The 19,828-nt window shown below is 49.2% G+C and overlaps 4 protein-coding genes across 4 annotated transcripts; 2 read left to right on the top strand and 2 right to left on the bottom strand.

Annotated features, from left to right (window-relative positions):
• Window positions 1–1,450: 1,450 nt before the first annotated feature.
• N7458_000206 (type I polyketide synthase) lies at window positions 1,451–8,976 on the bottom strand (the record flags this gene model as incomplete). The annotated part of the gene is made up of 7 exons (XM_056903600.1): window positions 1,451–1,602; window positions 1,671–2,343; window positions 2,406–6,739; window positions 6,807–7,734; window positions 7,797–8,159; window positions 8,215–8,700; window positions 8,779–8,976. The coding sequence occupies 7 exons, from the start codon at window positions 8,974–8,976 to the stop codon at window positions 1,451–1,453; spliced, it is 7,134 nt and encodes a 2,377-aa protein (XP_056771367.1).
• Window positions 8,977–10,521: 1,545 nt separating this feature from the next.
• Window positions 10,522–11,927, top strand: N7458_000205 (zinc-binding alcohol dehydrogenase family protein; the record flags this gene model as incomplete). Its single annotated transcript, XM_056903599.1, has 3 exons — window positions 10,522–10,530; window positions 10,739–10,931; window positions 10,990–11,927. 3 exons carry the CDS (start codon window positions 10,522–10,524, stop codon window positions 11,925–11,927), a joined length of 1,140 nt encoding a protein of 379 aa, XP_056771366.1.
• A 2,446-nt stretch (window positions 11,928–14,373) lies between these two features.
• On the bottom strand, window positions 14,374–15,189 carry N7458_000204 (uncharacterized protein; the record flags this gene model as incomplete). Its single annotated transcript, XM_056903598.1, has 1 exon — window positions 14,374–15,189. The coding sequence occupies one exon, from the start codon at window positions 15,187–15,189 to the stop codon at window positions 14,374–14,376; it is 816 nt and encodes a 271-aa protein (XP_056771365.1).
• Window positions 15,190–16,677: 1,488 nt separating this feature from the next.
• Window positions 16,678–18,463, top strand: N7458_000203 (Cytochrome P450 61; the record flags this gene model as incomplete). Its single annotated transcript, XM_056903597.1, has 4 exons — window positions 16,678–16,852; window positions 16,910–17,060; window positions 17,115–18,363; window positions 18,428–18,463. The coding sequence occupies 4 exons, from the start codon at window positions 16,678–16,680 to the stop codon at window positions 18,461–18,463; spliced, it is 1,611 nt and encodes a 536-aa protein (XP_056771364.1).
• Window positions 18,464–19,828: the final 1,365 nt, after the last annotated feature.

Below are 19,828 nucleotides of genomic sequence, written 5' to 3'. Positions count from 1 at the left end.
GCGGAGGGCTTATGAGCAAAGAAGCAAAAGTGGAACGGAGAACCCAAAGTTGAAAGAGGTCGCTCTCTTATGGGAGGCCAGAAGAAGCCCTGGATAAATTACGACAAGGCTCAGTGGCAAAAGACCAAAGCCAATTGCGCGCAAAGAGTTTCCCAGAGAGCAAGTGCATTCGCGAAAGCCCACCGTTCCCGTCTTGCACCACAAGCGGGGCCACTTGGGTCCACGGCCGAGACAAATTTCTAGGTGTACATCTTTACAAGCATGGGATATGCATCAGCTAGTTCCCGATAAAGCTTTCCAGCAGCAAGTTAGCAACAGGCCGTCGTGCCACCCACCAGTTACCCTCCTCGCTGATCGCACCGCCATCCATCCTGGGACCTTTGACCATTATCCAAGCCAGCATCCACTAATGGTAATTGTTACAATGGAGTTTTGCCCTAGTGCAAGAGACTGACTGGGATTGAGGCGAGAACCGGAGTCTCGTCGGCCGTCATGTCGGAGGCCCGATAGACCCCGAAAATCATGCATAAAACTTAACACAATTACAATTCGCTGGCCGTGAAAAACACCTCCGCGGGGTTGCCTCGGGGAACTCGAAATTTTCTCATCACTTCTGCACAGTGGTGGGCGAACATTTGGCTTTCCAGAGATCGGCGATTTCCAGGGGATTTGCATTTCCAGCGCCGTGATCGTGGAAACAATATCGATGTGGTCCAGTCCAGGTCTAGTCCAATGTGGTAAAGTGTTGGGGCGATAGACCGGAGCTAATTTAGTAATGTCGGGAGGCGGGCGAACAGGTTCTCACACCCCACTTGTATCACTAATCGTCCTTGGTGGCATTTAGTGCCCCAGCCTTGACGATGGTAGCTGGATATGCTCCAGAAGGATTGCACGTACAGCGGCCCCGGGGCTGCGCGGGGTGGCTTCCATGTTCGGTGGGCAATTCCTCCACCTCGGAGTGCCCCGCACAGAAGACGGAGCTGCGATTGTCAAAAGTAATAATCCCAGAATAATAATAATTTGGAGATAGTTATTGCTGCATGTGAATACATAATGCTTTAACCAACTGAAAAACGGGCGCCGCCCGAGACCCGCTTGCCTGCAGAGGCGCCATCGTGATCGGCGCCTACGCCTATGAAAGTTTCGTATTTACGTATCTTACGAGACGACATAACTTTCAGATACACTCAATTGTATGTAACAAAACACCAAAGACAGCCCCTGATTGCTCAAACTGAATTCGTGGATTCATGCGAGACCTTTGAGACTAGAGCCAGACAACACATTCTCGTAGAACAGTTGGAAATCAAGAAGCCGATAACGCCCAGGAAATTCACTGAACGCCAAAGCAAGGGAGACAATTCCTACCAATTACAATTTACCAAAATCGAGCACCTCACACCAAGGCTGACGGCATTTGGCGTCTATGGCCGAGTCAATGGTGGCACATTTAGCCCGACACTGACACAAAAGAGCTAGCAGAAGCAATTTTCTTGGCTAGAGCCTTGGTTGGTTGTGAGCCAAGGAATTCAAACGAGGACAGTTCTGCGCCTAAGTTTCGCGAGACCCAGTTTTGAACATCCGTGGCTTTGAGTGAATCCACTAGAGAATCATGTTAGTTAGAGAGACAAATATGGGTAATGTGAGAAGCAGTTGAATATAAAACGTACCACCCAAGGCTGACAAAGGCAAATCAGCGTCGATAGAGTCGGCGGTTGTAGCCATAGCGGTTGCCAAATATTCACTCAGGGCGTCAAGGACAATCCGAACCGCTGTTTCAGAGGAATCGGCTTCTTTGAGCAAAGTGGCTGTGGAAACCGTAGAAGAGTCACTATTATTGGTAGCAAGTGAAATACGGTGATCGAATTTGCGGTCCAGTATCCAGGCGCTTGCCGCATCCTTGCGGGACAAAGAGTCCGTCATACCAGCAATGATCTGATAGGGAAGTGAGAGCTTGCTACTGATGATAACCCGGAGCAAAGTCTGAAGCTCGTGCGTCGAAATTTCCGTGCCTCTGAAATTATTGTACCGGCGAAGGCGCTCCTCTTGATCCTTGACAACATCGCTCACTCCACTGGCATCTGGGACAAGACCAACGTTGATGGAATGTCCGACAAGGCCATGGTTTCTGCGCCACTCCATGAGCGCATCCATAAAGCCGTTGCCCGCGCAGTAATTAGCTTGACCCATGTTGCCCATGATACTTGAAACGGAAGACAGAGTCACGAAAAAGGCAAGTCCATCTGGTTCAGAGAATAGCTGGTGCAAGTTCAACGTTCCTCGAATCTTGGGGTCTGTTGACTGAGACCACTCTTCAAAGGTCATATTCTCAAACATTGCATCCTAGAAAACGCAGGGACGAGTTAGTTATGACGTTGGCAGAACTGTATATTTGTATGAATTACCTTCAAGACGGTCGTGCATTGGATCACCCCGGCAACATTCCAATTTTTATTCTTAATTTCGGAGCAGAGATGTTCCATATCTTCTGCTTTGGAGACATCGCAGAGGACAACATCTACAAGGCATCCACGACCCCGAATCGTATCAAGAGTAATTTTCTGCTGTTTTTGAGCGACGCCCGACCGTCCAAGGAAAACCAAGTGGCGGGCCCCAGACTCTACCAAGGTGTCAGCTAATGCGAGGCCTAGAGTGCCTAGTCCACCAGCCAAGATGTAGGTCCTTTCAGACGGCAGTGCTGTAAGCTCCGGCAATGGCAGAACAATTGGGACTTGTCCCGGAGCCTGAAGGTCAACAATGACTCTACCATTGGTCTCCTTGCAGCATTGGAAAGCCCCGTGAATATCGGACGCTGGGAACAACGGATAAGCCTCCACGCGATGAAGGAGCTGCTGCTGCTGCATCAAGTTCATCACCTCCCGAAGTGAAGTATGGAGGCTGCCGGGCTTTTCAGAGAAGATTCGCCGCAGCTGTGGAGATGAGAAGGTGCAACCACTGTCGATAAAGCTTTCTGGGAGGGCGCTAAGCTTCATATCCTTGGAGAGGTTGATGTACTGGCCTCCTCCAACCAGGCACTTCGCAGCAACTCGGCCGGAATACCCGCCCAAGAATGAGATAGTAGCCTCAACCCCACAGCCCTTGGTAAGTCTGGACACGCTCGCATCCAGTCCACTGTGTATACCCAAAATCCTGTCCTTCAAGCTCGGATAGCGAGAAGAAAGAACGTCGGCGGTATTCTGACAATCGGTTGCAACAATGACCAGCATCTCCATGCTAAGGGCAAAGTCAATCATGGCTCGAAGAGTCTGACTAATCGTACCGACCAAGAGCACTGAGGCACCATCACTTAGGCGGGCAACTTCAGTCAGAATTCGGTATGCATATAAATACGCAAGAGGAGCTGAAATTGCCTGAATTGGGTCTGAAAGCGCAGGCATATTGATAGTATCACCCTCAGGAACACGCAAGGTTGTTGAGAGTCCCGATTCGGTAGAGGTTAGGGTCAACACTTTGTCGCCAACGGCCAAGTCACGCACGCCTGATCCGACTTGGCTGACTCTTCCAAAAATTTCAAACATTGGAACCACGGACTCAGATGTCTTTCCTGTATCTCCATTTGTGTCAAAGACAGTGGCCATCTCCACCTTAAGTTCGACGTGGTCTGCCTGAAGCTCCGTGAAGGCCTTTTTCTCTTCCCAGTATGCATCCTTGCCATCTTGTAGCTTCAATTCAAGGGGCCTTGAGTCCACTGTCAAATCGGCAAGGACAGGCTTAGGTCCATCCAGTAGGGTGTGCATTGCCTCATCGACTGTTGCAGTCTGAAGAACACGGGGGATTAGGAGCCGACTCTTTGTCAACCGATATTCGAGATCAGCGCGGCGAGAGCCCTCTTGAATTGTGAGTTGCATGACCTGCAAAATTCCACAGGCGAGACCAAATTTGTCGTTTAGATCATCGATATCTACAAGTAGGTGTAGAATTGTAGCGTTGAAGTATTCATTGCGGAGGGTTCGCAGAAGACCGGCTGTCGCACCGTGGGCAGCATTTTCTACGGCTCCTTGGCTCCAAAATGGTGAGACCCACAGCACATACTGGGCTCGAACCAACTGCTGCAGTCTCTGCAAATCCTTTTGCGTCCAGGTAGATATCCAAGGCCCCGACAGGTCGAGCAGTGAGATGACTGTCTTTCCCTCTTGCTCCGATACTTTGTCCAAACCAATGGGAACCACGCGAACATTGTGGGTGGCAAACACCTCCTCAAGATGCGCGAACACGGATGAGGAGGTTGACTTGTCATCAATGCTCAGAACGTAGATCTCTGAATCTGTGGTCCACGAGGCTGGCTTCTTTCGTGCCACGATGAATCTGCGGTCGGACGTTAGGCTATGGACATCCAGGCCCTCAAAGGCGTTTAGAGCCTCGGCTGCGAAATTCAAAATCGCTTCAGAGACGCGCATCGCGGCAAAACCTCCGGGATCCAGAACTTTGCTTAGGAAGTGCAGAAGTGACTGTAACGTTTTACCATTCCAAATATCAAGCTGATCAATGATGACAATGTCATACGATTCCTCGGAGAGCGAAGCGGATGGAAGATCGCCGATTGTTGTGACTGGGACGATGTGGGATCCCAAAATATCATTTCCGGCTTGTTTGTCACTTGTCGAGCCACATAAGGCAGTTGTGACCTTGCTCAAGTAGGGCCGCGTTCCACTACTTGGACAATATTTTGCAAGACTCTGAATCCAATCATTTGATGCGTCAGAAGTAGCAATCAACGCATTCCCATCTCCGTTGGTGTGGCAGAGACGCTCCACCCAATCGGTCAACAACAGCTCACTGATTTCCACGGCACTGCCGTTCGTTCCGTCTGAACAGACTCTGCTAGTGATTATGGGCGATTCCAAGTGTTCATCCCAGACAATAGAGGAGTACCGACTCTGGGGGCCCATATCTTCTTCTTGCTTTTGCGAGTTCGGGTTGAACGGCAGGCGACCGAGGTGAACACCTTCAAAAGTAATCCATGGCTGTGATAGCGAGAGATCTGACGCAATGCATCGGGATTGAGATTTGCCATCCCGCCACTGCGTCTCTGTGTGGACGATGAATTTCTCGCCTGTTTGAGGTTGGAAACAATCCGAGATGTAAGCGTGATCCACACCGATGGGAATGTTGGCGCTGGTGCTGGAGAGAGCCTCTGAACATGACAGCAGCGCGGACTGGAAGAGGCAATCCAGGGTAGTCGGGTGAATGAAACTGGGAGTCTCTCGCTCATAGGGCATGCCTTGCGTGGTATCAATGACAACTCCCGACAACCAGATTCGAGGCTCTGAGTGGCAGAATGAAACTTCCGTGATAGTCTGGAAGCATGGGCCCACGGTTAGTCCTCCAATTTGAGACAACCATTGATATGCCTGTTCAATATCTCCTTTTTTAGCGATAAACTGCGTGTCTTTGATTCGGGCCAAGGTTGTCGCCCAGTTTGCAGCATGCTCGTTGTCCTCCGGCTTTTCGAACCGCGGAATGAATGCACCCTTTGCGTGCTGGATCCAGCCACCACCTGATGGAAGCGAGAAAATTCCGAACTCGTACCAACCGGCCATGCCTGGATGTGTTGAAACTTGCAGGAGTGTCTCTAGGCCGCGCTCTTCGTCAGGAATAACCACTCCTCGCATGAAGTGTAGATCTTGGAATTCTATTCCCTTGATGTTACCCTGGCCTTGGGCCAACTGACGTGCTGCCTCAATAGCCATCACCATCATACCTGCCGCTGGGAAGACAATCGTCCCAGCTACAACATGATCAGCCATCCATGGATTTTCCGAAAGCCGCAGGAAATTTCTCCAACGAGGCTCCAGGGCATTTTGATAGTCCAGAGGAGATCCAAGGATGTCGTGACGGGGGTGCTTGCGTTGTCTCAACTGCGTTGTTTCCAGAGGTTCATGCCAGAATGATTTCTGATGATTCCATGGATAGGAAGGCAGATCCACGACCATCTTGGAGGCTGAAGGATCCACACAATCGTTAACCGCAGCAAGATCAATAGCATGACCGGTACACCAAAGAGACCCAGCGACATCCAGTGATGTTCGTAGGGCATTTTGATTTCGTGTAACCAAAGTATAGTACGGAAGTGTTGCCATGCTCGGGTTGACCTTTTGCAGGATTTGCGTGACTGGGCCCTTCAGAACAGAATGTGGACCGATCTCGAGCAAAGTAGTCCATTTGATTGGGACTGGGCGTCGGCGAGTCTTGCTAGACTCGCTCAAGTTTGCGATCTCAGTAACGGCGGCAGTAAATTCGACGGGACTAACCATGTTGCGCACCCAGTATGGTCCACCTACATCTGCAGAATGAACACGCTTCTTCGTGACAGAGGACAGCATGGGGATTGACTCATTGAATCTATCCTCCGGCTTTATGCTTGCGATGGCGTTGCCTACAACTTCAACCAAGTCTTCCATATGTGGAGAGTGGTAAGCTGTGTCAATGCGAAGCTTCCGGGCGAAATGACCATCCTGCTGAAGCTTCTTCTCAAGTTGGTCGATCAAATCGGCATTACCCGAAAGAGTTGTACTCGAGGGACTGTTCACACATGCAACAACCACCGAACGAGGGGGAAGTTCATCGAGGTACTTCTGTGCCTCCACGGATGAGATACCTGTGGCCAGCATTCCTCCCCTTTTGTCACTTTCGGAGATCTTCTGAGAGTAAAAGCCACGGACCCATGACACTCGCAGAGCGTCCGCTTGTGAGAGATACCCAGCAGCATATGCGGCGGCTAATTTCAACATATCCATTAGCTTCCTGGAATGCTTCATTTGGGAAAATTATAGCAGAAATCTCACCAATTTCACCACTAGAATGACCAGCGACCGCATTGGGGGAAATGGACCAGCTTGCCAAGAGATCAACAAGAGCAATTTGCAGTGCACAGGTTATAGGCTGACTGCGATCGGGCCGGTTGATCTGGCTGCTCTTTGCATTTACTCGGAGCTCTTGGATTATATCGAAAGGGCACCCCAAAGACGAAAGAATCTCTTGCGACCGAGTCATACTTTCCTTGAAAGTAGGGATTTTGAGAAGTTCCTTGCCCATGCCAGCCCACTGACCACCCTGGCCTGTGAAAATAAACGCCAGTCTCGTCTGGGCTTTGCGAATTGCACGGGTGAACTTGGGGAGTCCTTTCTCCAAGGTACTGCGTAGTTGGTCTAGCGAGTTGGCAACCGCAAAGCTGCGGAAGCCCAAGTGCGACCGGCGCGCCAGCATTGTGTGTGCAAGATCTTTCAATGGAATATCACGCTCAAGGGCCTGTTGACGTTTGACGTAGTCACTCCAGCTTGGACCAAGGCGCTCGATTCCAGGTCGGTCAAAAGTTGAGAACACCACCACATGGGAAGGTGCTTCTTCCTCCTCCTCGTATATCTTGAAAGCGTTCTTGGTGCTCTCAATAATGATGTGGGCGTTTGATCCACCAAATCCAAAAGAGTTGATACTAGCCCTTTGTGGAAGATGATCTGGCCAGAGTATCGTTTCGTTGCTGAGACGGATCCTCCAATCATCAAGGCGGATCTTGGGGTTGATGTTCTTGAATCCGGCATTTGGTACCAGCATACCTTTCTCTAGACAGAGGACTACTTTGATCAAACTAGCCACTCCTGCGGCTCCTTCGGTGTGACCGAGGTTTGTTTTCACAGAGCCTACATATATTGGCTCATCGGTCGGTGTTCGGGCTTGACCTAAAGTCAAACCCACGGCTGACAGTTCTGTTGGATCCTAAACAGGCAGAGTTAAGTACAATTTTAAGCGTGGGCATGCATTGCACGGATCCAACTTACTCCGACGGGAGTGCCGGTCCCATGCGCTTCAAAGTAAGCCGTGTCTCTCATGGAAAGGCCATGCCGCTCGTAGGTTGATCGAATCAGATTGGCTTGAGACGTTGGGCTCGGTAAGGTAATGCCAGGGGTTCTTCCATCTTGGTTGATTCCGGTGCCACGAATAATAGCCCGAATATGATCTCCATCAGCCAGGGCGGCAGAAACAGGCTTCAGCAGCACAGCACCTATTCCTTCTCCTCGCCCATAGCCGTTAGCAGACTCGTCAAATGAGTGACTCATGCCGTCTGGGCTCATCATGTGCATATAAGAAAGTCTCTGTGTGAAGTTGGGGTGGAGAATGAGACTGGCACCGGTAACCAAGGCCTAGGGAAACTCTTAGTTCTCTTTGAAGGTCGAGAAGCCGGAGTAAGTTACGTACCATTCCACAGTCGCCAGATCGTAGTGCTTGAGCAGCCAAATGGACCGCAGTGAGACTGGAAGAGCACGCTGTGTCCATCATTATACTCGGGCCTTGAAGATCAAAGAACCATGATAGACGGTTTGCCAGCATGGTCCTTCCATTTCCAGTGGCAGCGTTATGTGGCATGTCATAGATATCTCTCGTTGAAAGTAGCTCATAATCATTGGTCATGGATCCAGAGTATACAGCTGTGTTACTCCCTGGTAAGGTGTCGATCGGAATTCCGCCTGCAATGCTAGACTCAGCCATGCCAACATTGGAAAATGTTTTGCAAATGTACGTGATACTTCCGAACTCACCATTTTCGAAGGTTTCGTAAGCAACTTCAAGTAACAATCTCTGTGCTGGGTCCATGCCAGCCGCCTCCTTGGCGGTGATGGAGAAGAAAGGTGCATCGAAACGCGACGGGTCCTCTTTTAGGAAGAACCCACTATCATGATTGATCTAATCTTTCATAAGCTTTCCAATACGTTCTACCTGTGCCCTGGGATTGCGTAAGAGTTTTACTCACCGCGCCCTTACGATCATGGCTTGGATGATGCCACGCTGAAGACTCATATCGGCTGGAGGGATCTTTCCATGTCCAGTACGTCCCTCGCATAGCATCTGCCAGAAATCTTCCACGGAGCTAGCTCCTCCAGAAAAGCGACATCCGATTCCGATGACCGCAATTGCGTCCAACACAGGGTCGGAAGCATTCACGGTTGGTCGACCGGACATCGTATATGTATCGAAATGTGCAGACAAATTGTTGCTGTGAAGATTGCGGGATAGGGAGGAGGTTGTGGGGTATTATTATAACCCGTATTGAGCTTCCTGAGCTCGGCGAGTCTCGATTACTCTAGCAGTGGGTCACGGATCTGAGAAAGCTCGTGCCATGAGGGGGTGTAGCTTCGCATGATTGACTTGCATATTTTACCCACTATCTGATTAGTGGTAAAAACTAATAATATTGTTTAATCGCGCCTCTGGAAGCCCGCTCCCGAAGACACCCCTTTTCGTACACTCCAGGCGGTTGGCTGGAACATGACTCCCATCCCATTACTCTGCATGCGAAGGACACTTTAGTGTTTCCATGTAACTTTGATCAGCTCCGGACAAGAATCACGGCGGAGGGTGTGGGTCACCACATAATCCTGGTGTTAGGACTCCTTCTTTCTTCGGACCAACTGCACCATAACAAGAATGTTTTCCGGTCTTCTACGGCAGCTAATGGTGTTGATAACACATTGTCCATCCAACACAGCCTCATGCACGCAGTCTGTATGGCACCCACTCCCAGTGATATACATGATCGACAGGACATAGACGGCCGACTAAGCGAGGGGATCATACCTCCATGTATTTTGTAGCTCAACACCTCCAATTCCTGGTGGGGCCCTTGATCAACAAACGTGATCGTCAGTGTCATATTTGTGTACGGTTGAATTAAAAGCGGAAGGAGTCTTTTCAGTGTACGTTTCGTTACGAAAATGTTGCCAATAGCTAATAATCACCCTCACTCAGGTGCATTTTGGTGTACAAGACAAGCTGAACGGGACCCGTACATACTGTGGTAATGTTACGGGACCTTCCGAGCGCCGTCACCGTATTTCACAGCCACGGTCTTGTATTTGACGCGGCACGACGGCTCCACGATGGCTCCAACCCGTGGACAAGGATCTTCAGGTTTCTCCATCGGCCCGCAGATGCTTATCCACTATTGTAACCATAAGTGCCCTGTTTCCATCTTGGCACTCGACGGTGTCTCGATGTGGAGCGCGATCCTTATCGTGGGTGGCAGACCCCGAATCGAATCGAGAATCGTGATTCCTCCAGCCCCCAAGCCTGGCAACCTGGCAACCTTACCCCGTAAATAGTTCTCTTATTCTCATTCAAGTGCCTTGATTTGATGATGCGCTAATTTCCACTAGAATCCATCCGTTCTTCGGCGTGGACCCGCGGGAATACAGTGTTTTGAAGATTTGTCAGTCATTCTGGTTTTACTCTGACAGGGATATTCAACGTTCATGCACATTGTACTTTTTTTGAGACCTCATTTCCAGAGTTTGCCTATTCGGGTCTGATATCAATTAATGTCATACTTAGTCTGATCCTGGTGTCTCCGGTGGCTGAAGATAAAATTGCTATCGGTTGAACTCGGGCCAACAGATCTCCCATGTTCCGACCCTTCTGCGATCCCTGTGGACCTCGATACTCAATGGCATGCTGTTCATCGAATCGTGGCGCTTGCCCCTCCCTTCACGCAGATTACCCATACGCACTATGTGCTCCGTACGTAAATTTTAAACGACCAAATGGAGCTCGGTGTTGCGCCTCTATACCAATTTTGCCTATTTGGACCCCGCCCTCAGTTAGTATGGAAAGTTCAATTTTTATACAAGCGTCAGCTTGTCAAGATGGCGCCGCCTATTAAGGCACAGTACTCCGTGGTAGTCTCTGCTCCCACAGCTCTTTCAAGCTAAATCTACCTGTCTCACAGGTGGTTTACCTCGGCGCATTTCAGGCCTTCTCCTTCTCTAGCGTGCTCTCTTCTTTCCCCACGCCACGATACCAACTCCAAATGGCAACGCAAAAAGCTATCGTCGTCCAGGAAACCCGCCGCGCAGTCCTGGTTGACGACGCACCGGTGCCTAAGCTTCCAGATGGCTATATTCTTGTCAAAACAAAAGCTGGTATATCATCTTTCCGTGCATTTTTCCGAAATCGAACTCAAACTAAGATATATCCTAGTTGCGTTGAATCCCACAGACTGGCGTCACATCGACTTTGTCTCTTGCAATACTGCCACTGTTGGCTGCGATTACGCTGGGATAGTTCAAGCTGTTGGCCCGAATGTCAAAAAGAGCTTCAACAAAGGCGACCGTGTCGCAGGTTTCGTGCATGGCAGCAATGCGGTTCGCCCCCAGGGTGGCGCATTTGCTGAGTACTTGATCGCAAAAGGAGACCTTCAAATCCTTATCCCCGACTCTATGAGCTTTGAGGCTGCAGCTACCCTGGGCGTTGGCCTTACCACTGTTGGTCAAAACCTCTATCAGAGCATGGAGCTACCACTTCCGGGCGAGGCAGAAAGCGAAGAAAACGAAATGAGCATCTTGATCTACGGGGGCGCAACGGCTACTGGCACTCTCGCGATTCAGTGTGCAAAACTTTCAGGGATGCGAGTCGTGACAACATGCTCTGAAAGTAATCGCAATTTGATGTTTGAGCTCGGAGCAGACGCTGTCTTTGACTACCACGATGCAAGTGTCGGCGAGCAGATCAGGGAGGATACTGATGATACGCTGGAATTCGTTCTAGACACCATATCAACCCCCCAATCAGCTTCGATCTGCAGTGCCGCTATTTCATCTGCCGGCGGAGCTTACAATGCCTTATTGGATGTCCGATCTCCTAGAGACGATGTTGATTCACATGTCTCAATGGCGTACGACGTGTTGGGGGAGCCTTACCGTATGGGTGCGCAAGAAATCTCACCCGATGATAGCAATCCTGAGTTTGGCATTAAGTGGTGGGGCTTGGTGCAAAAACTGCTTGAAGAAAGGCGGATTCTTCCGCATCCCCACCAAGTGAAGCCAGGTGGCTTGACTGGAGTCTTGAGTGGACTCCAGCTGCTACGAGAAGGTAAAGTACGAGCCAGTAAGCTGGTGTATCAAATCGATGAGGTCTGAAGGGCATGAAAAGACATAGTGCACCTTTGAATTTGAGCAAAAACCCGAACATTTTTAAGCAGTCTCCATATGAGAGGTCAATAATACAGTGCCGATCTCCAACTTAGTTTCCACATAAACATATGCACTAGCGGGAGCTTACGCATCTCGGTTGACAGCAGATACCCAGCCATCCTCGTGCTCCATGAAGGGGTCAAAGCTTCAAGATTCTTTACGAGGTCATAGAGCATTTGACGAGCCATATTGTTCAGCTTCAGGATGGTAGTGATTGGGCTAACTGAAACTATTTAACTGACCAAAGCTTAACGCGGTGGGAAATGATGCCGCGAAAGGATTCCTGACCGCCACTTCGCCATCCGGGCGGGTCGGCCAAGCGCGATCGCCCGATTCCACCTTGACAAACCCATATTCCAGACTTTGAGATCGGCGTTACTATTGGGTACAGTAACGCGAGACGAAAACAAATCATAGACTAGCATTATTTTATGAGACTCGCGTACGGCAGAACGTACAGGGTCGGATGTCTATGCTGTAACGACCGAGAATTATTCCAGCATGTTGAACTTGATATGGGAGACTTGGCAGCATGAAATGGCTGGCTTATGCTTGAATGGAACACAAACATCAAATTCAGACGAATTTTATTATTCTCAACGCTGCGCATGTACAACGATGCATTGATCCCAATTCAGTAATGAGCCTAAACTGACTCGGGGTGCTGTGAAGCCTTGCAGGAACGGCTAGACCGGGAGATGTTCTCACGCCATGCATACTGATATGCAGCTTTCCCGCACTTGCCCCATGGTTCCATCAATCCATGTGACATACCCGCTATCAAGTAGTGCAAGGTCATCAAGTCTAATATCATGATGCCCCAGGCACTCGAAACAGGATTTCCATTCATGAGTAGCCAATCAGACAGGCCAAGCTCAAGGTACCAAGGCTGGCGGTTCTTCTAATCCGATCTGGAGTCAAGGAGACATAATTAAAGTGGCACTAAAAAGGTATGCGAAGGCAGTCGCATCTTGAAGTGAGCAACGGTCCAATGACGCATCATCGATCGGACAGCTGGGGCTCAACGTGATGAGGTTCTTCTGGAGCGCATAAAGCGGTCCGTACTCAATCGGTAGCAGCCGACAAATGCCCCCACCACAAGAACGCATATGTGTACTTCATGGATGCATATCAGCCAACGGTGAGACCTGATCTCCCTGACGGAGTTGGGGACATAGCCGAACCAGCGCGGAGATGGTGTTGCCGAGTAGACGAATGCGAAGACCGGCATAATCAAGATTCAGCATGCAATATGAACGTCCTGACTGGACTTGTGAGAATATCCTGCCACTCCGTGCTTCTTCCGATCAGGACGAAGGGCTACCGCTTGGCGAATTACGACACGGTGGACCCAGAGAGGGCTGGAATTCATGTAGTCTGGAAGGAGCGGCACAAATAACTCGAATGGGCAGAGCAGATGATAGCGCGATGCAAGGGGTGCCATGAGCATATCCAGACGCCGATGCAGCCATCCAGTGTTGTAGAATGCCGGTAGGGGGTTATAGCACCGAGAATTCGGCCTCGGTTTGATTCAATGAGGAGAATATCCAATTGCATGAATGTAACCCACAATATGACTTGTGGCAGGATGGACGGATATAGCAACGACGACCAATCACAATAATCCCAAAAGGCCCATCGCAGCTTGGGTCCACGCTTGTAACCCTTCTTCTGGTGGATAACAGACGATAGGAATCGACCTTTCGGGGCCCCAGGATCCTCCTTTCTCTTGCTCCCAGTGGGGCGAAGGATCGAAGGTGCAGATGGCCCAATAATGCGCAGTCCGGTGTGCTGAACAGAAGGGTTACTGGAAGTCAGGCAGACGAGAAGTCAGCAACATTACGGAGTGTGTTTCCAGCTGGGAACTGGAGTATATCGATTTGAGTGGTGGTTGGTGGCTCACTATTCTTTCATGAGACAAGTGCACAGGCTGCATTAGCCTTCATATTGACCCATTTTCCAGTTTTGCCACTTAGGATTAACTGGAGATTCTCTGTACATCTCGAGAATTGGAGACCTCGTTTGATCGATGGGCGGAAACAACAGGGACTCTCGTGCTGATGGCAGCCTCTTATAGATTTGGGGGATGAAGAGGCTACCTGACTGCTTCGCTTGGAAAGCTGTCACCAGCACGATCGAGGTCGCAGGTTCGAAGCGCAAAGCAGTGGCGAAGATTGGCATTGAACGGAGTATGAGATAAAATAGCAAACTGGTGTCGAGTACCTTGTAGTTTCCATGGATCGAATATGGAGCACTGCCGAGACACTGCCCACTTTCGAGCCGGGTCGGTCGTCATGGAACGAGATACAGGAGATAACTGATTCCCATCTCAACCGTTTGGATGATTGGTTACCATGGATGGGCAGGCGTTTCATGGACAAAATATATCCCGTTAATGAGGGCCCTCCAGCTCCATTCGGCGAACAGAGACGCTCATCTCTTTCGTGAAGGTCAATTTCATCGGTGAGTCATTTTGTAAAGCTTGGATGCCAAATCTTATTGGCGATAAATCCACTGCCAGGTTCGCCAGATCTAGCTGACTATGATCGGCAAAAGTGGTATTCCAATGCGGGCAAAGAAGATCTTCCCCATGCGAGCCCCCTATCCAGCAGATGCTTCGAATATATTCGAGCATATCGTGGAAATCAGTGATGTCAAGGTGGACACACACATTTCGAATCCTCGCAGCGAAGAAAGCATGATTTGGGGTTCCCGCGGAGGCTACCGAACCAATTGTCAGTAACCAGACATCCAATGCATCGAATACGTGAGGTATAGATTCCAGACGCTCCATGTTCGCGATGTATTTCGTGACGATTGAGTTCAATATGACGGCATGTGAATAATATGTCGGCCCCTGGATGATGAACATGTAAAGTACAAGGGCGTAGCGAATGCATTCGGTGACTGGCAATGGGCTTGAGCCATTTCCGTCTGGGACCGAGAGAAGAAGTCGATGCGTGACAAATAATACAATGTCATGAAGCTTTGTGCCCGGGAAGGGCTCACCTTCCACGCGTTTGAAGATGTGACGAAGCCGAACGAGGGCAGTTCTGACTATCTTGTCATCAAAAACCCAGCTGAGCTCAGGTATTGTGTCATCCTCCATGGTGCTCGAGCATGATAGCCATTCCGGAATGGGTGGTATTCCGTCTCCAAACCCTTCATCATCTTGGACGGGAAATTGTGGATGACCAAGGATAAGCATTGATACCCTGTGGGATATGTGAATATAAGAATTAGCGTGCCCTCAAAAAATCGTGGGAAGCCCTACCAGCTGATCATTCTTGCAGTTAATGGGCTAGTCTGCCTCACAGAGCTTATGCCACCTCGCAAGCTCACTAGTCTCTTCACTCCTTCAACATGAGCTGTGCTGACCTCGATGTTTCCTTTGCCGAACTGACAATTCCGAGGCATCAGCGACTGTTTCAAAGAGATACCGGGTCACACATGGGGCGAGGGTGAATTTTCCACTCACCTCAATCGTCGCCAAAGTGATGACAGAGTTCATCGTGCCGTCTTGTACAGCTAGTGATACATCTTGGATCTTTCGTCGAAGCAAAGACACGGAGTCAGCCATTAACATTTCAGAGGCTTGAAATCCCTTCTGGGCTATCAGCTCATCATCAAGACAGGCAGTTTGCAGTGAGACATGGAACAAGGCTGGATCTCCCAGTGCGAGAGGCCACCAAGAAATGAGAAATGGATTGGAGGTTGCGTTGAGGTCGAGAGGATAGTATTGGAAGGCAATCTTGTGGAGAACTGGATTTGGCCTCAGTTAAGCTTTGATTGGCGGTTTGATTGGTCTACAGTTTCGATCCAAGGTGTACGTACAGCTGTGAATGAGGCGTTGGACATGCTCTCGAGAAAGTCTCGTTCGAGGATACGAATCGAAAGGGTCAATAGAACCGAATCGGTAGGTTGACAGTGTGCAGCATGGCTCAAGGGATTCTATTGATTTGCCATCTTTGTGCCCGGAAACTGCCGGTTGTGCCGTCCAAGGTTGGTTTGCGTATACACACAACACCTTGCGTTTAATGCATCGGGAACAATGAGGCGTGCGGAGGTCACAGCTTAATTTAGACCTCGCACAGGCAGAGCAAGATCGGCGAAGAGTTTGTCGCATCCTGACAGAGAGGAGTCCAGGATAAACTTAGATGGGGCCTCAGGACTCAAGCAACCGGTGGTATGGTAGCAGACAGCTTCAGGAGCTCGTGAGCCGCCGACAGGTTCAATTCTTCGTTGAGGCACGTGGATGGAACTCGTCGGAGAAGGAGGTCGAAACTTTTCCCAAAAAGGACTAGACGCCGATGTTTGGACATTCTCCTTGACATCTCTGGCCCACACTTCTAGCACCTTCTATTGGCTAACAATTCGGAGTCTAAACCTATTCAGGTAATCAGACTCTCATACGATGTTCATATAGTCCTCAGCACCAGTTTGATTAAATCTGATTGGCGGAACAGTGTCTATTCTTTGTCTGGTTCATCCAACAACTTATTGAAACCAGCGACCGATTTGTCCTCAATGACCCGATAGCTCTATGTTCCGCTGTGGCCTCCTTGAAATACCATGCTGTCTAAGATCAGGGGTACCCATCCTGATCTAAGGAGGTGCTGCAGATTTATATTCCGATTCCTGTCAAAAATTAGTTTCTTCTCAAAGCCGAGTCCTGTATCAATTTGAGGTGCTACACATGGAGACAAAAATCTTCAACTCTTCCAGTATGGAAATGGAGCTATCACAAACATGGATATCCTCCAGCACGTTCCAATCACCACTGTATAGGGTCATATCTGAACGTTTCGTGTGCTGGTCCAACTGGCAATACATCATAACACTTTTGCTAGGAATCATCTTCTATGATCAAGGTAAGCACGGACTCATGACGGTTGACCTGGTCTCATCAGCTGAGTGTAAATATCCAGTGATGTATATCAAGCACAAAGGCTCCATTGCTGGGCCAACATTTAAGATCCCCCTCATGGGGCCATTCGTTCAAGCTCTTCATCCAAAGTTTGAATCGTATCTGGCACAGTGGGCAAGTGGCCCTCTATCTTGTGTATCAGTTTTCCATAAGTATGTTGCATTGTCTCCATTATTTCACTCACTCCAATGCTAAGTTCTACTCAGGTTCGTTGTTTTGGCCTCGGATCGTGACATCGCCCACAAAGTTTTCAAGTCACCTACATATGCTGAGCCCTGCCTGGTTCCAGTTGCAAAAGATATTCTGGGCCACAAAGCATGGGTTTTTCTTCAAGGAAAAGCGCACGCGGAGTACCGCAGAGGCTTGACTCCTCTATTCACCAACAAGGCCATCGCTACCTATTTCCCTGCTCAAGAGCGGGTGTTTGCCGACTACTTCGACAAGTTTGTTGCTGCCAGCAAAGCAAATCAGGGACGACCAATGGCCTTCATGAGTCTGTTCCGGGAAATAAACTGTGCGCTTTCGTGCCGCACCTTTTTCGGGGACTATATCTCTCAGAGTGCAGTCAAGAAGATCGCTGATGACTTCTATCTTGCCACTGCAGCCCTTGAACTAGTCAATATTCCATTCTCAATTCACATTCCATTTACCAAGCCTTGGCTCGGAAGGAGAATTGTCCGCGCCGTCCACGCTGAATTTGCGAAGTGTGCAGCCATGGCGAAGGCACACCTGGCGACTGGCGCAAAACCCACCAGTGTCATTGACCATTGGGTAGCACATATGATGGAGTCAAATCGATATAGGGAGAGAATTGCGGCCGGAGAAACGGACGTGGAGAAGCCTTCAAACTTGATTCGTGAATTCACAAACGAGGAGATCAGTGAGACCCTGTTTACCTTCCTCTTTGCCTCTCAAGATGCGTCAAGCAGCGCCACAACCTGGCTATTCCAGATACTGGCACAACGGCCAGATGTGCTCAGCCGTCTGCGCGAGGAGAATTTAGCCGCGAGAGGAGGCGATAAGAATAAACCTTTCGATTTGCCTATGCTGGAATCGCTTTCCTACACCAATGCCGTTGTCAAGGAGCTCCTCCGCTACCGACCACCTGTCATCTTCGTTCCCTACCTGGCGACCAAGAATTTCCCTGTCACGCCAGACTATACCGTCCCTAAAGGGTCAATGATCATCCCCTCATGCTATCCTGCTTTGCACGATCCAAATGTCTATCCTGACCCTGACGTGTTCAATCCCGACCGTTGGATTTCGGGTGATGCGGAGTCTAAAACAAAGAATTGGCTCGTCTTTGGAGCAGGAGCTCATGACTGCCTCGCAAGAAGGTATGTGCCACTATCGATGGCGGCGATGATTGGCAAGGCAGCTTTGGAGCTTGATTGGGCGCACCACGCGACAGAAAGATCGGAAGAGATTCGTGTGTTTGCTACACTATTTCCAATGGTGAGTTACCTGTTTTTTCTTTATTAACATCCCAGTCGACGACTCATGCTAACCGTCATATCAGGATTCCTGTCAGTTGGTCTTCACCAAGCGCTCTTGATGCCTGCTATCCACGCATGAATGAGACCTAGAAATAATAGGCTTCCTCCCAAAATTTACTAGTTCAACCATATTTTTATTTCTCGAGTTCTGCCGTTCCACCTTTTGGCGCTGTTCCATACCTGATTATGGCCAAAGGCTGGAGAATTGACAGGGCGGCAAGTTCAGCCAGTTGTACTTCATCGATATTCAAATTCTAGAACCCGCTAAATGTGACTCAAAAGCGCAAGTATCAGCTGATTAGGAGCCACTAACTTGAGACGACAACCCAGGGAGTATCATGAGACATCCCACAGTAGGGTGACCAGATAGATGTTGTTGACAACCCGCTGGGCTCAGGGCTATTTGAAAGCTTAGAGATGAATTGAGAAGCGGAGGTAGTAACTTGGTCCTGGTATACATCTCAACAGGGTAGCACCTAAGCTCATCTTCCGGCAAATTGGATCAGTTAGAATAGAGGCTACAAAAGCATGGACAGTACATTGCCTTATCAGAAGCCAACTGAGGAATTACAGTAAGAAATGGACAAACCCAATTCTAGCTCCGCTTCTCGTGATCGAGAAAATACGATAGGACACAGCCTTTGAGTTTTTATGAGTCCTGCTGTCTCTAAATACCGAGAACACATAAATTTGAGGCTCACGGTAGAAGATACAACGGATCTTGTTAGACTAGGTTACACAGAGACGGCCCAAAGATCGTAGGATCGCTGCCAAAGTCGGGACGTAAATGGAGATTGGAGTATATAAGTGAGCAGGATTAAGTAATCAATAACTTTTGACAAACAGAGGTTATACGAGTCACCCGTGGGCATGGATGATCCAACCGGGCCAAAGGTTGGATAACAGTGGTATATGACGGATAATTCCAAAGTCGATAGCTGTGACCAAACAGATCCCCTCACCCTACTCTGTCGAATCAACACTCAAATTGCTGTCGTGCCATAGCTTGAATCTAGTAATCGTAAACAATCCGGAGGGTGAAAAATTGATGAAACAAAAAAATCAACGTACACATTCAAGTACGACCTCCATAAGAACAAATTGCTCGTTCAAGCTCTGATCCCAACCAGACACATACAACTCCTTGTTTTCATTAGCACATAAAAAGAATCCGGAGTTCACGTCAACAATTTCGTAGCTTCTTCCGCCACGAAACTCTGGGCGGAAACGCTGAAATTGATATCCGGTATTACATAAATGTCCCTCGTTACTTCCACAGTTGATGAAGCCATATTGTGTATTGTTGATTTGGAAGGTGTTATCGTTGTATGGGACGAAGTCCCAGAACTGACTAGGCTCGCTTTGCTACTCAGTGAAGACTAAGCCGCTGTGGAACTGCGACCGAGTTAGAAGCTCGGAAGGTG

Source organism: Penicillium daleae (assembly GCF_028827525.1).
Source record: "Penicillium daleae strain IBT 16125 chromosome Unknown utg000001l_segment0_segment0, whole genome shotgun sequence".
Taxonomy (NCBI): domain Eukaryota; kingdom Fungi; phylum Ascomycota; class Eurotiomycetes; order Eurotiales; family Aspergillaceae; genus Penicillium; species Penicillium daleae.
Note: the sequence above shows the minus strand (reverse complement) of the source record. Positions and strands in the feature narration are given on the sequence as shown.